This window comes from Ovis aries, chromosome 1 (assembly GCF_016772045.2).
Source record: "Ovis aries strain OAR_USU_Benz2616 breed Rambouillet chromosome 1, ARS-UI_Ramb_v3.0, whole genome shotgun sequence".
Taxonomy (NCBI): Eukaryota; Metazoa; Chordata; class Mammalia; order Artiodactyla; family Bovidae; genus Ovis; species Ovis aries.
The window spans coordinates 199,529,303-199,545,711 of record NC_056054.1 but is presented as its reverse complement, the minus strand read 5'-3'; the positions used below and the strand labels follow the sequence as shown (position 1 = coordinate 199,545,711).

At 40.9% G+C, this 16,409-nt stretch overlaps 1 protein-coding gene across 1 annotated transcript in view; it reads left to right on the top strand.

Moving 5' to 3' along the window:
* The window catches only part of LPP (LIM domain containing preferred translocation partner in lipoma), a 750,332-nt gene that overhangs the window by 444,689 nt on the left and 289,234 nt on the right, over positions 1–16,409 (top strand). The window contains exon 7 of the mRNA XM_042233292.2: positions 8,721–9,410. Within this exon, the coding sequence (XP_042089226.1) occupies positions 8,721–9,410 (690 nt within the window). The remainder of the gene's footprint in view (positions 1–8,720; positions 9,411–16,409) is intronic.

Here is a 16,409-nt window from a genome sequence, read left to right as displayed (position 1 = left end):
GAAAAATAGTAGTAATTAATAAATTCCAATAGTAAAGTCCTTAAATTATTTAGAGGGAAGAAGAGACTAATGAGGTTACTGTAATTAAGCATGCATTAAACATATGAGAATTCCTTGATTGTCAAGTAATAAAAGAAATGAGGTACCTTATATTTTGCTTTTTTTTTTTTTTTGTAATCTGACAAGAGAAATGAATTTTTCTTGGGAGACCATTATTCATTTATTCAAGTACTCGTTAAATGCCTATTATGTGCTATGATATGAAAAAGACAATGAGAAGCAGCAGTAAAAAGGGACTGTCTCTAACCCTATGAAAAGAGACATACACAAGCGTGCTACGTGTAGAAGAGAGATACAGTGCTCACTGTGTCAGAGGATTTGGGCAATGGTTCACTGAGGGGACTGCTACTCAGGCTGAGACTTCAAGGGTTCTTAGAAATTAGCTCAATATAGAATCCAGAGAGAGGTGGGGAAGCACAGAGATATAATCCATGAGATGGCAGAGAGTCTGGCATGTCAACTATGAAAGGAAGTCAGTGTCAGAGAGTGACATGACATTGACCTCTCAAGGAGAGGCAGAAGAGATAGACTAGGTGCAAATCACTCCACTAAAGTACTGAAGACTTTTCAGCAGGAAAGTAATGTGATTAGATCTGCATGTGGGAGAAATCACTCTTCCTATACCATCTACGGGCTTCCCTTGTATCTCAATTGGTAAAGAATCTGCCTGCATCAGGAGACCCAGGTTCGATTCCTGGGTTGGGAAGATCCCCTGGAGAAGCAAATGGCAATCCATTCAGTGTTCTTGCCCAGAGAATCCCATGGACAGAGGAGCCTGGCAGGCTATAGTCCATGGGGTTGCAATCAGTCAGACATGACTTAGCAACTAAACCACCAAACCACTGTACCCTCTTACAGGTGACAATAGTGGTTAAGAATCTGCCTGTCAGTGAAGGAGATGCCAGAAAGGAGAGTCTGATCCCTGAGTCAGGAAGATCCTCTGGAGTAGGAAATGGCAACCCACTCCAGTATTCTTGTCTGGAAAATTCCAGCACATTCCAGCACTATGGTGGGCCATAGTCCATGGAGTCACACGAACATAACTGAGCATGCACATCCCATTCTTACTTAACTCTTCCTACAGAATGAAGGATTCATTAAAGGGGAACAAGCATAGCCTCTGGGAGACCAGAGTGAGTGCTGTTGGATAAGTCCTTGTGAGAGGTGGTGTAGTGTCTTGGAGTTGGCTTACAGTAGAGGAAATGGTGAAATGTAGATGTTGCCTATTTAGGGAATAGGATCACCAGGATTTGATGCTTGAATGGGATGTGAGGGAGAGGGTCAAGAATGACTCCTAGTGTTCTCATTTGGAAAACACCAGAATGGACAAGAAAACCAAATGAAAGGCATGAAAAGCAGATTCAAGGAAGATGCTGAAACAGTTTTTAACATCTTGAGGCTGAAGAGTGTCTGAGACATCCAAGTAAACACATGAAATAGGCAGTTGAATATTTGGACCTGCTATTTCAAGTATAGATGGGTTCTGCAGATAGAAATTCAGGAGAGTGTTCATACAGAGAAGGTATTTCAAGTTGTGGGCATAATTCTGGAGAGATTTAATAGAGAGGAGAGGAGGTCCTATGTTAGATAAAAAGGATCATTATTCAGGGGCCATTGGGCAACATGTTGACTCAAGTTGTCAGTAGCACTTTTATAAAAATATTGGAAAAGTACTTCTGGCAGAAAGCTATAAAGAGGCTGGGTCTTTGCTATCACTGTTGAATAGACATGGCCGTTCTTGAGTGCCCTCTTTATTACAGAAGACAAATTTCTATCTGTGGCCATGATAATTTGATTTTACCTGGTGGCTCAGATGGTAAAGAATCTGCCTGAATGTGAGAGACCCGGGTTCAATCCCTGGGTCATGAAGATCCCCTGGAGAAGAGAATGGCAAGCCACTCCAGTATTCTTACCTGGAGAATCCCATGTACAGAGAAGCCTGGCAGGCTATAGTCTATGGGGTCACAAAAAGTCGGACACTACTGAGTGACTAACACTTTCACTTTCAGCTTGCAGTTTGACTTCTTCCCAACTTATAGAAAAAGCAAGTCAGTTATTAAAACACTGTAAGGTAATTGCTTTAATGGAGGTCTATACAAAGCTGGGGCTTCCCCAGTGGCTCAGATGGTAAAGCACCTACATGCAAGGCAGGAGACCCGGGTTTGATCCCTGGGTCAGGAAGTTCCCCTTGAGAAGGAAATGGCAACCCACTCCAGTATCCTTGCCTGGAGAATCCCATGGATGGAAGAGCTTGGTGGGCTACAGTCCATGGGGTCGCAAAGAGTCGGACACAACTGAGCGAGCTCATATCACATACAAAGCTGCGGTCCATGGGGTCGCTAGGAGTTGGACACGACTGAAGCAACTTAGCAGCAGCAGCATACTAAGCCCATTGTGGCTATGACTAAAGTACCATAGAAGTCCTTCCAGATGATTTTTATGTCTTTTCACATTTTTATGTTTCTATTAAGCATTTTGTGAATATCATCAACATGTTAATCTCTGTGAGCTATTGGGAAGAGGATAGTATTTTAGGATGCCTCCCCGTTCCCCAGCAGTTTATAATCTGGTACAGGGGTGAATACATAGTAACTGTTGAATGAAGATCTCTAGACTTCTGAAAAGACATTACAGAAGAGGCACCACTTGATCAGAGACTTGAAGAATTAGTAGCAACTGCCAAGCAGAAGATGGCTGTGTCTGAGCGACAAAGGAGAAACATAGTGGAGAGTTATAAAGAACAAGTCATAGATTGTAGGAGGAGGTCCTGGCTAACAGATATGAGTAGACACATGAGTGTATGGTCTATTCTTATCTCTACATAAGCCTAATATTGGATGTATACTGTGAGTGATGGTGGAAATAGGGAGGTGGCTGGACAGAAAGGCAAGGGCTAGATTGTAGAGTCCTTATACAGTGTATTTAAAAAGGGAGAGAGAATAATAAAAAGAGTTCAACATGAGGCAGAGTCATTTGCAAATATAGATGAATAGAGAGTCAGGATCAAGTATTCACATTAGAGGTAATATCACTGTGACAGTACTGAGGAGATATGGGAGAGAAATAAAGTTAGATCATGACTATAAAGAGCTCTGAAAAGTGATGATGAAAGCCAGAACTCAGAGAGAGAAAGTGAGACTAGGGTAAAGCACAGGGATGCCAGAGATATTAAGGGCTTATGTAGAAGACATACCCCTTGTCCAAGGTAAGGAGCAGCGGCGGTGCTTTGCTGGAGCAGCTGTAAAGAGATACCCCATGTCCAAGGTAAGAGAAACCCAAATAAGACGGTAGGTGTTGCGAGAGGGCATCAGAGGGCAGACACACTGAAACCATAATCACAGAAAACTTGTCAATCTGATCACATGGACCACAGCCTTGTGTAACTCAATGAAACTAAGCAATGCCATGTGGGGCCACCCAAGATGGGCAGGTCATGGTGGAAAGGTCTGACAGAATGTGGTCCACTGGAGAATGGAATGGCAAACCACTTCAGTATTCTTGCCTTGAGAACCCCATGAACAATATGAAAAGGCAAAATGATAGGATACTGAAAGAGGAACTCCCCAGGTGGGTAGGTGCCCAATATGCTACTGGAGATCAGTGGAGAAATAAGTCCAGTAAGAATGAGGGGATGGAAATAGTCTTTCATGTTCTGAATATTTTGCATCTAATGGACTTGAAATTAAAAGACGCTTACTCCTTGGAAGGAAAGTTATGACCAACCTACATAGCATATTCAAAAGCAGAGACATCACTTTGCCAACAAAGGTCCATCTAGTCAAGGCTATGGTTTTTCCAGTAGTCATGTATGGATGTGAGAGTTGGACTGTAAAGAAAGCTGAGCACCGAAGAATTGATGCTTTTGAACTGTGGTGTTGGAGAAGACTCTTGAGAGTCCCTTGGACTGCAAGGAGATCCAACCAGTCCATCCTAAAGGAGATCAGCCCTGGGATTTCTTTGGAAGGAATGATGCTAAAGCTGAAACTCCAATACTTTGGCCACCTCATGTGAAGAGCTGACTCATTGGAAAAGACTCTGATGCTGGGAGGGATTGGGAGCAGGAGGAGAAGGGGACAACAGAGGATGAGATGGCTGGATGGCATCACTGACTCGATGGACTTGAGTCTGAGTGAACTCCGGGAGTTGGTGATGGACAGGGAGGCCTGGCGTGCTGCAATTCATGGGGTCGCAAAGAGTTGGAAACAACTGAGTGACTGAACTGAACTGAAATGAACAATGTAGAAGGCATGGTCATAGAGTAGATTAGAAGCGTGTGCGCACATGTACACATGCGGGGGTGTGTTTAGGGAATGGGTGGGTCATGGGTGAGAGGGGTAGAGGAATGTTAGTTGTTATTCCACTTTGGGCATAAAGGAAGTTGAGGGCTTGCTCCCAAAGGTGGGCACAAGATGTGCACTTATAACCCCTTGTCTGTTCTTATCTCGCGGCCACAGCCAGTTCTTTCTGGTAGTGGAGACATCCATTCACCAGTTATTGATTATTTAGCAGTCCTTCCTCCAGACTACAAACTCCTGGGGGGGCATGTAGACATGCCCTCTTCATCCTGGGATACTACTCTCTTTCCATTAACCTTGCCAAGCTTTCCATGTTGAAGAAGCCTAGAAAATGACTGATGGACAAATAACCATATTAGAAGACTGCTACAGAGATTCGAGCCTCAGGGAAAAAATATATATGTGTGTGATCTTTAAAATGTGCATGATTTTCAAAATTAAAATGTTAAATCATGGTAAAACTTCAAGAATTCCTGCAAAAAAAGAAAAAGAAATGCCAAAAATAAATATTTGGAAGTGTCTAATCCAGTAAGTAGAAAAGATTCGCTATGTATTTAATTGAATATGTGGGCAAGGAAAGTGTTGCCATAGCTCTCTTTTACCATAAAGAACATAAATAAATATGCTTTAAAATGATTCCTGTTCTTTACCCCCTTCCACCTCCAATGAGGTAAAGAGTTTTAAATTGCAAATGAAAAAAAAATTATAGCTAAGTGTGCTATTTTCACACACGTATCTATGAGATAGAAAACACTCAGAAACATGCCGGCACATACACAGCAGAATTTATAATATTGTTTTGAGAATCCTTCTCATCTAGTGAGCTGTTTCCTAGAAGAAGGCAATGGCTCCTGAAATTGTGCCCTGATGCCTTCCTTCAAAGTCTTTAGGAATCTTTAAGCAGTGTATGTGTATGCAAATGTGTGCATGTTCACCAAGAAAGAAGAGAAATTGGTTGAAAAAACTTGCTTCTAAGGATTAGGATTAATTCTTTGTTGTTTACTTTATAAATATGACTGGTTTTCATCTTCAAAGTATGTGACTGTTAAGTGTCTGTTTTGGGGGCAGACTCCTTTCCAGCTGCGGTGTAGAGTATGCCTGCCATTAACCCAGTTGCTCCGTCACTGTCTCCATTTATAGTTGAATTTGTAAAGTGTTTAAAATAGGAACTCTGGGTTTCTGCTGATCTTGAGTCATCAAAGAAAAGAAAAGCTTTATTCGTTCTTATATTCAATTCCATTCATGCAGACAGTTTTTTAAGATTGACATGGTTGACTAAAAAAATCTAACCTTGCATGTTTTTAGGTTCAAACTGAATCTTCTGTACTCTCTTCTTCAGAATATCAGGATCTTACTGAGTATTTATTTTGGAGTTTTTTCATGAAAGAAAGTGAAAGTGAAGTTGCTCAGTCGTGTCTGACTCTTTGCCACCCCATGGGCTATAGCCCACCAGGATCCTCTGTCCATGGGATTCTCCAGGCAAGAATACTGGAGTGGGTTGCCATTTCCTTCTCCAGGGGATCTTCCCAACCCAGGGATCAAACCCAGGGATCGAACCCGGGTGTCCCGCACTGGGGGGAGACGCTTTAACCTCTGAGCCACCAGGGAAGCCTGTTTTTTCATGATATGTATTTTAACAAATTGCTTAATGTGGAAATAACATCTTCTATTGGGTACTATTGGGACCACCCTCCTAGAGAGGGAAATGCTACTCCACCATGACAAGAATTTTCATGTTACTTAAATTACAAAAGGAGATGGCAAATTGGCCCTATGAGAGGCTATCAAAAAGGGGAAAAAAGATAACTCTATTCAACAGTTTCTTATAATTTAACAGAAAACTAAATCTAAGATTACAAAATCTCTGGGAAACTACAACTGAGACAAATCACAAATGATAGGAAAAGATAGCTGTCACAGTCAGAACCCAATAAAAATGCTAGCACACAGAAACCAGCCCCTTCCAAGGAACTGATTTATAAATGTCCTGTGTATATAGGTCTATTTGGGTATAGAGAAGCCATTAGGGACGAAATGATAGTCTGGGGCAAGCAGAGTCAGAACTGTCATCCTGTACATTCAAGAGGACCGACGTGCCGGGGAGCAGTTGATTGTGAATAGAAACGAGTGTTGTAGAAGAAAGATCCTAGAAAGGACCAGTGACCCTCCACGGTTGATAGCTGGGGACATCACAATCAGGTTCCTGGAAGAAATGTGACTCAAGAGTTTTTTAGTATCTGTTGACGGGGCACTGTTGTCCGCTTTAGTTTAACACTGATGTGTTTTCACCTTCTACCTGCTCAATGAAAATAGCATCCCCTAATCACTGTGACAATGAAAGGCATTGCCACACATTTCTGATCTCTCCCTGGTCACTAGGTGATTCCCTTTCCAGCTGAGAACCACTATATGTTAATCAAATGTCCCTGGGATTGTTTTAATCTTTATCTCTAGCTGAGATCATCATAAAGCTATCCTCAGAAAGCCATATATCTAAATAGATCTACTTGGATATTATGGTGAGAATAGGATAGCTGTACCATCTCCAGCCTCACAGCCACATCCCAGGAGGGAAGGAAGAAAGGGGAAAACTAAGAAAGGATGATGCTATGTCAGGAGAGCTCTAGTTTTTCCAGAAATGCTTTGCATACATCTCATTAGCCAGAGGTGCATCACATGGCAACTCCTGCATGCAAAGTTCTAGGGAAGTGTGAGCATATTACTGCTCTTAAAAAAACTGAAATCTTTTGAGTAATGGAGAAGGGAAGTGTGTATGAGAAAGCAGTTAGCAGCATCTGCACCCCTGCCATGTATATCTCTCTAATGGCTTGGTGTGAATAAACGACACTAGAATAATACAAAGGAGTCTTCTTATACATATTGGAATTTATTTGGAGATTAATGAGCAACCAAAATAGGGTGTAGTTATTCATTTTTGTATTAACAAATCTAATCATAATAGGGAAGAGCAAAATTAAAATTCTGTTACTGGCATGTTTACAGATCCCTAATAGATCAGTGCCTCAGGATGAATGTTTGAATTTTCAGACCTTTTCTAAGCCTTTACTTATTCCCAGACTAACCAAGACATCTCACAGTTAAGCAAAAGGTCTCTTAATCTTTGTGCTCTTAGGTCCTTTTTAGGATATTCAGCAAATATTTTTGAATTGAACAAATGACTGCAATAGAAATAGAAGATATAAAGGGAGGAGAAGGCTGCTTTTGTGTTATCTTTAGTAAATCACTCTTAACAGGAATCTGATCCTAAATTTAGTATTTCTTTGATTGTGCCAGGGGTATATGTTTATTCCTCTCAATGCTTCTCACTTTTATTTTTGTTTCCTCTCTTTAGCCCTTCCCCTCTCTTTTTCTAGTATTGCACTTGATGGTGATCAAGGCTTTGGGCAGTTTGTTTGAGATCACATTGTTCAATTTATTTTCTCTTGGCTCTGATATTTCAGTATGTATCTTAAAAAGTCATTACCAGGTCCACTGTCATAATTTTTTTCCTCTATTTTTTTAAAAAAGAGCTTTATCTCTTACATTTTGATTTGGGGTTATTCTTTGTATATGGTGTAAAGTAAGGGTGCAGCTTCATTCTTTTGCATGCGGATGTCCGGTATTCCCAGCACCACTTATTGTAAAAACTGTCCTTTCCCCATCAAATGATCTTGGCACCCAAGTCAAAAGTCAAGAGACTGTGTATGCAAGGGTTCATTTCTGGGTTCTCTGTTCTATCTCATTGGTCTATGTTTGTCTTTATGCCAGTAGAACATTGTTTGCTTATTATAATTTTGTAATAAATTTTGAAGTTGCATGTGGGAACTTCAGTCTTCTTTTAAGGTTGTTTTGGCTATTCAGTCTCTTGTGATTCCATTTTTCAGAAAAGTTCAGTTGGAATTTTTATAGGGATTACATTAAATCTATAGATTACTATGGATAGTATTAATGTATTTACAATATTGTCTTTCAATCCATGAAGACTGCATGTCTTTCCATTTAGTTGTGTCTTCTTTAATTTATTAGCAGTATTTTATGCTTTTCAATGTGTAATTCTTTCACCTCTTTGGTTAAGTTTTTTTTTTTTCCTAAGTTTTTTAATTTTTTTCTTTCTTTCTGATGTTATTATAAGTGGAATTGTTTCCTTAGTTTCTTTTCTGGATTGTTCATTGCACAGAAGCACAATTGATTTTTGTGTTAGTCTGTGAACTTTTAGATGGCAGGAGCCATGCCTTCTTTATGTTTTTCAGAGTTAATACAAAAATATAATAACATTTATTGATATTTATTTATGTATATTTATTTTGCATTAGCCGTAATCTTTGTCTTTTTTTTTTTTTTTTCCTTTTCTCTCTCCTGCTTTAGGGCACTACTAGTTCAACAGCTTCTCCTCCAGTCTCCACCCCTGTCACAGGACATAAGAGAATGGTCATACCAAACCAACCCCCTCTGACAGCAACTAAGAAGTCTACACTGAAGCCACAGCCTGCACCCCAGGCTGGACCAATCCCTGTGGCTCCAATTGGAACACTAAAACCCCAGCCTCAGCCTGTCCCAGCTTCTTACACTACAGCATCCACCCCTTCAAGACCTACCTTCAATGTGCAGGTGAAGTCAGCCCAGCCCAGCTCCCATTACATGGCTGCTCCTTCACCAGGACAGTTTTATGGTTCAGGGCCAGGGGCCCAAGGTTATCACACTCAACCAGTTCCTATCTCTGGGCAAGGTCCACCTCCTTCTACACGGGGAGGCATGGATTATGCATATGTTCCACCACCAGGACTTCAGCCTGAGCCTGGCTATGGGTATGCTCCCAACCAAGGACGCTATTATGAACCGTATTGTGCAGTAGGGCCTGGCTATGGGGGCAAAAATGACTCTGATCCTTCTTATGGTCAACAAGGCCATCCAAATACCTGGAAGCGGGAACAAGGGTATACTCCTTCTGGCCCTGGGAACCAGAACCCTGCTGGGATGTATCCAGTTGCTGGTCCCAAGAAGACCTATATCACAGATCCTGTTCCAGCCCCCTGTGTACCACCGCTGCAACCAAAGGTAGGAAACTTATTAACATATTGGTGGGAATAAAAGGATACCTTTCTCGGCCTGCCTTCCCCAGAAAGCAGAGCCTAAGGCAAAAGTATTAATATATGTTCTACTTTTATTTCATTAGAAAGTACAGTCTGAAGGAAGTGCTTGGATAGAGGCAGGAAAATGGGGAGATCCTATTTGGGGATATGGGAGAGTATTATCAATATGACTTCTGTTAAGTATCAAGTACCACTAACTGTTCAGTTTTGAAGGACCAGCTTCCAAAAGACCATATGAACCATAGCAGCTTAAGATAATCTCTTCCATGGGAAAGAAGGAAAACTAATTTATTTTCCCGCTCTTGTTTCCTGTTGATCAAAGCCTTCTACCGTGGGTTAGAGACTTCCTCACAGTTAGATGTTGCATTTACTTGGTCACTAAATAGATCTGAAGCATCTGATGTCTTAGCAGGGATAGGGAATCCCTAGGTGTGGAGGTGAGAGGTGCTCAGGGCAACACAAGATGAACTGCTATCATATTGGGCTCTTGTGAAGGTGGTCACAACCCAGGCGAAGTTGGTGCCACAGTGACTGCTAGGGAAGAACAAGTGGATAAGGGCCCAGGAGACAGCTGAGGCTAAGGTAATAAGATTCCTTGTCTCATTTTCTTTGGGAGGGGGCTGCAATATAGTGGCCCTTGTTTATCTACATCAGTGATCCTCCAGGAAAAATATTACACTCCAACCTTTAATTCTTTTAGGCAACTTAAAAAATTTCTTTATGACAGTTCTCTTATTTATTGTTTGATTTAATTTCAAGCTTGTATTAGTTTTAAGTCAGTGTGTTTAGTTATGAACTTCTTATGAATAAGCAACGTATAATACTGTACACACCTACTCACCTACAGCTTGGGTTTTTCTTGACTGCTGGAACCAACATGATGATGTTTCCTCTCATTATGAAAAGAGGAACCAAGGAGAGTTACTTGGAAGGAGTGAGATGGAGAAACAAATCTACTTTACAGCCATTGTGTTAAAACCAAGCTTTCCCTTCCCTTTAGTCAGAACTGTGAGAAATCAGAAATTGGAGAAGCCTGGATTAAATAGAAGTTCATTGGTAACCTGGGTGGCTGGAAGTTTGTATCATATATATTTAACCCTTTACACATTTGAGATTGTCAATTTTGAGACATATCCATTTGTATTTTCAACATTATAACAAAAATTAGTGAGGTCCTCACTCTTCCAGGGAGTTTATTCAATCACTATTCTTATATGAAAGCATCAGCTCTGGTGCAGATGGATTTTAGGTTCCTTAGGGGTAAGGAATCCTTCCTAGCAGGTGAGGGCTGAGGATAGCTAGAGGTATCCATCTATCTTATGAATGCCCATTACACGGAAGTAAACCAGCCATGATCATTTTCCATCATAAACACTCCAAGCAAAAGTGTTAAGTGCTTTTGAGACAGTACTCTTGGACAGGCTTTCTTTTGAAAAATCTCTTTATGAAAAGAAATGTTATTAAGGGTTTTCTGGTTTTTGTTTTTTTTTTTTTTTTTTTAATATTGCCCAAAATAGCCAACCTGGGCAGCCTTGCCCTTTGTTAACATTGCAGTATATTTGTTTTCATCCCTCCTGGCCCTGAAGTGACCTGTTCAGAAAAAAATGAGGTTATTCAACTTTACCTCACTTTGGGACAACCACAACAAATTCTCCTATAGAAGATTGAAAGTTTAGGTTGAGACAATGGCCTTCACTGTTTAAGGTCAAATAGCTATGCAGTTTTGTCCTGTCTGAAACACCCTGACTGTAATGGGATTACTGGGTGATCATCCTAAGGGCAGGAGACTCAGGCCTGAGTTGTTTAATGATCCTATTACCCAACCTGGGGAAACAGACATGAGACAGAGCAAAAGTATGTCTAGGTGGAGAGAATGACCTGGTGAGAAGTACTGAACCCAAATTCAAGTTTCCTGTTTTCCCACCGTGTCTCTTGGCAATCTGGACGCAATCCAGTGGAGTAGGAAAAAGAATCCGCGCCCACTGCAAGACCTGGAGCTAAACTATTAGGTCCAGACACATCACTGGTTATTTGGTCCTGTCTTCATCAACTTACTTGAATGAATTTCTATTAACCACTCTCCAGAAAGCTTGAAACTTTATTTTCCTTATTGGAATAAGATAATTATTCAAGGTGATCTATTCCATTATTGAAGATCCTGGATATCAGTAGATTTCTTGTTGTTAACAAAAAAAAAATCTGAAATATTTGTTTTTCAACAATCTCATATGTTTTAACATCATACTGTACATTTAAAAATGAAAATCAAATCATGTACTTTTTGCAGTGATTATTAAGGAGAGTGATTAGAGGTTGATACTTAGCCATCTGTCTTTGTTTGGGGAAATGGGAAAGAGGCTGATGAAGCTACAGATATTGTCTGTGTGTGTTGGAGGGCATTGATGGATGAAGGGGTGGTCTCTTTCACAGTTGATCTTTGAGCAGAACACTACTGTATTCAACTGCACCTGTTCATAGAGGACCCTATTGTCTCAAATAGTGACTGGGCTTGGCTAAGCGATCTGACTCTTGGCTTGAGAAATGAGCTCCTAACTCTAATCCCAGTTCCTCCCTTGACATTCTTCTTTCAGCTTGAGGAAAGCCTCTAGACCTTTTTATGTCACGCTCTCAGCCTCAGTAAAGTGGAATGTCATCTTCACTAATTAATTAATGATTGCAAAGAGCCTGGAAATTTCCAAGGGCTGAATAATTGCCAAGTGAGGACTTGGATTCAGCTTTTACATGGGCTTTCATTTATTTCCAATTTTTTTAGTTAGGCACTGATGGAAAATATACCTCTGTGGCTTAAAACAATTATCTTTTGTTACCTCGAGAAGTTCTTAAGGATTTGGCATTTAACCCATTAAGGAAAAAGATTTTTAAAAATGAAATAAATCACATTTATGTTAGAGAAAAGCTCCTTTATGTTAGAGAAAAGCTACTTTAATTTCTCCATACCATGGTATAATATAAAAGAGGAGGTAGATGAAAGGAAGGAGAAAATAGGAAAGAAAAGGAAAAGAAAAAGAAAGGAAAAAAAGAAGGAGAAGCCCAAATCAGAACCTGCAAGGCTTAGGAGATCGTGATTATATTTGTGTTTCCATAATGTGCTGAGCAATGAATTTGCATGCTACAGTAGACCATAATGTGTTTCCTGGACCATCTGAGCTGAGTTCCTTGAAAAATATTGTTATAAGCAAGTGTTTTTTTGTTTGTTTTAAGAGAGAAATGTTCCCTTCTCACTGGAAATCCTCTTAAAGTCACAGTGGAATCTCTTCTCTTTGCCGTTTTATAAAAGCTTATATCTGTGAGTTGCTGTGTTGTTCACGGAACTTTTTTCCTGTGTGTTAGCTTCCCATTCCTGTGAGATGCGATGCATATTTTCTCTAATTTTCATGTGAGGTGAGTCAGCTTGAAAGCCCCAGAGCCAGGACCTCGAGCTTCCACTTCCTTGTCATAAACCTAATCTATGACAGCCTTGGCTCTGGTGAAGAGACAGATTGTTATTGTTGTTCAGTTGCTCAGTTGTGTCCCAACTCTTTGCAACCCCATGAACTGCAGGCAGGCTTCCCTGTCCTTATTTCCCAGGGTTTGCTCAACTCATGTCCATTGAGTCGATGATGCCATCCAAGCATCTCATCCTCTGTCACCCCCTTCTTCTCTTGCCCTCAATCCTTCCCAGCATCAGGGCCTTTTCCAGTGAGTCAGCTCTTCACATCAGGTGGCCAAAGTATTGGAGCTTCAGCTTTAGCATCACTCCTTCCAGAGAATATTCAGAGTTGATTTTCTTTAGGATTGACTGGTTTGGTCTCCTTGCTGTCCAAGGAACTTTCAAGAGTCTTCTCCTGCACCATAGTTTGAAAACATCAGTTCTTTGGCACTCAGCATTTGCTCCATAATATGAAGAGTGCTGGTACTATGCATCTCGGGAAAGCTGTGGAGGCCCACCTAATGTGGGGGTTAGGTTACATTCTGAAATCATCTGGTAAAATTTCCTTGGAAAATCTTTCAGGACGGGGAGAACTTGGAGATCAGCAAACTACATTTCAATAAATCCAACACAAAGTTTTGTGTTGGTTTATTCAGAGTCAGAACAGATCACTGCTGTTTATTTAGTGTTTGAAACTAGGAGATATTTAATGCTTCAGAGAGGAGAGTGAAGGTAATGAATTTCAGGGATCAGTGTTGACAGGCCCCCAAGACCTGGGAATTGTTGAGATTAAGAAAGTATCTGAGAATGTTGCCATAGTAGCATTTCAAATATTCAAATAACATCAAAATATTTAAATTTCCTTTCATTGTGGAAAAGAGAAGGTGGTATAGATTGGGTGTCTGGCAGAGACTTGGTGGCATTTGGGAGAAAGCTTTAGGGTAATCCTCTTTCTAAATATCACACAATTCCAGGATCAGAGAAACAAAAAAAGAGATAGGATATGGAGAGGGATGGATACAGATACAGGTTTCGGGTCAGATGCTAGTAATACTTGGATCTGTATAAAGCTGAGGATGGAGGAGACTGCTTGTAGAGGACAGTGACTGTAATATTAGTAATTCCTCTTTACACAGGGCTTTTCCATTTCCAAAATGTTTCATGGATCTCGCAGAAAAACATGAGTGACAAGCACAGATAGAGGTGTTTGTCTCTCTTTTACTGATGGGGATTCAAAAGCTCAGTAAGGAGAGCCACTCACCTAAGTTCATATGCCAAATTCCTGGATGAGCCACAATTCCCAATTAGGTTTTTGGAAGGCTGTCCTCTTGGTTTTCCACCTGGTAAACTGTGGCGGCTGTTTTGGTGTTCGGGTGCAGCGAGTGCCGCATCAGCATCTCCAGCCGCCGTGTGTGGCTCTGCTGTGGCCCTCCTGATGGGCGGACACGTCAGTGGGCTCTGACAGTCGTGGTGCTGTGTCACGAGGTTAACAGCTGGAGGGGGAAGCACTGGTTGAACCCCTGATGGGCACCCAGCCTTGGCATTGTGGGACTATGCTTCCTCTTCGTCATCACCCAGGTACAGTTTGTCCCAGTGTTTCCACCTTCACAATGTCTCAATTCTACTTTCTTATTGAGATCCTCCTTGCTCCTCTCCTGGTTCAGTTGTCCCACCTGAGCCGTTGAAATGGTCTCTTAATGGGTGTCTCTACCTCTACTCAGAGACACGGTTCAACCCCTGGGTCAGGAAGATCCCCTGGAGAAGGGAATGGCAACCCACTCCAGTATTCTCGCCTGGGAAATGCCATGGACAGAGGAGCCTGGTGGGCTACCACCCAAGGGGTTGCAAAAGAGTCAGAGATGCCTGGGTGTGCACGCGTGCACGCACGGCCTCTAGTCTCACTCCACATTCATCCATTCTAGACATGCTACCAGACTGCTGTTTCTACTCCTCAGCTCTGCGCTTGTCACTAACTGCCTTTTTTTAAAAAACGTCAGAAGTTCCAAGCCAGTTATGGGATGAATTGAAACTCCAGCTGAGATTCCAGTTTTATCTCCTCCTTTAAGCACCCCAGCTTCCAGCTAAGAAATTACCTGCCTAGATATTTCTCATCTTGGTAGCTTTTGTCATGGAGCACCTTCTTTCTTGAATGCCTTCCCAAACCTCCCTGCAAATTAAATATTTTCATATTCAATGTGACCCATTAAGACTGAGCTAAAGTGGTCATCTCTTTTGTGAAGTTTTTTCTTTCTAAAATTAAGCTGTGCAGTTTTTACTCTCTCATGGAAAGTTCCACACTTTTACTGTACTAGAGTCATTTATGTACTTGTCTTCCACCAGCCTATGCATGCGTGCTAAGTTGCTTCAGTCCTTTGTGACCTCATGGACTGTTGCCAGCCAGACTCCTTTATCAGTGAGTTTCTCCAGGCAAGAGTACTGGAGTGGGTTGCCATGCCCTTCTCCAGCGGATCTTCCCAACTCAGGGATCAAACCTGTGATTCTCATGTCTTCTGCATTGGTAACTGGGTTCTTTATCACTAGAGCCATCTGGGAAGCCCCACCTACCTAAGATTTAGAGGATAAAAATCAGATGGTATCTGAACACTGTGTCCTACTGAATAACTAAGACAGTACAATGAAGATGCTTGAAGAAGTGTCCTATGTCCTAGTAAAATAAGGAGTAAGCCCTGCTTTAGAACATAGTAGACTGGTCATCAAAATCTCAAAATCCAAACCTACACCACCAAATCAGCTTAGGCAAACTCAGTAACACACATGTCACATCAGCAGCTTAATATCTAAAGTAGCCATGCAGTTTCTCCTGTCCACAATTATGCTCATATTTTACACTCCTTCTGGAATACATGTGTTTATGCTTTTATGTTCATCGTGTGTTTTACTTTCTGCATTTGCCAAATGTCTATAGAATTTGTTGATTTGGATGCTTTAGTTATCTCTTTGGGGTTCAAATTATATGCGATAAAATGTATGCGCCTGAGTGCATCAGAGTCAAGATAGAGAACATTTCTACTTCACCATGGAGGCTTCTCAGGCCCACTTGCAGTCAGTCCCCTTTACCTTCAGCCCCAGCAACCTTTATGCTTTCTAACATGTATTATTTTTACCTTTGCTAGAATTCCATACAAATAAAATCATACATTCATGGATTATTTTTACCTTTGCTAGAATCCCATATAAATAAAATCATACATTAATAGTATACAGTCTTGCATCTAGACTGTTTTTACTCATAATTTTTTGAGCTTTATTTGTATATGCATCCATTGTATGGATATGCTAATTTTATTTACCCATTCATTTGTTTGGAGGCATTTTTTTTTTCTATTTTAAATTATGAGAAAAGCTGCTATGAGCATTCATGTACAAACCTTTATATGAACATAAGTTTTTCTTTGATAAATACCTAGTAGAGTTATTGCTGGATCATGTGGAAACTATTTAACTTTGTAAGAGAATGCCAAACTATTTTCCTGAATGTAACATTTTACAATCTCACCGAGGATGTATAAGAGG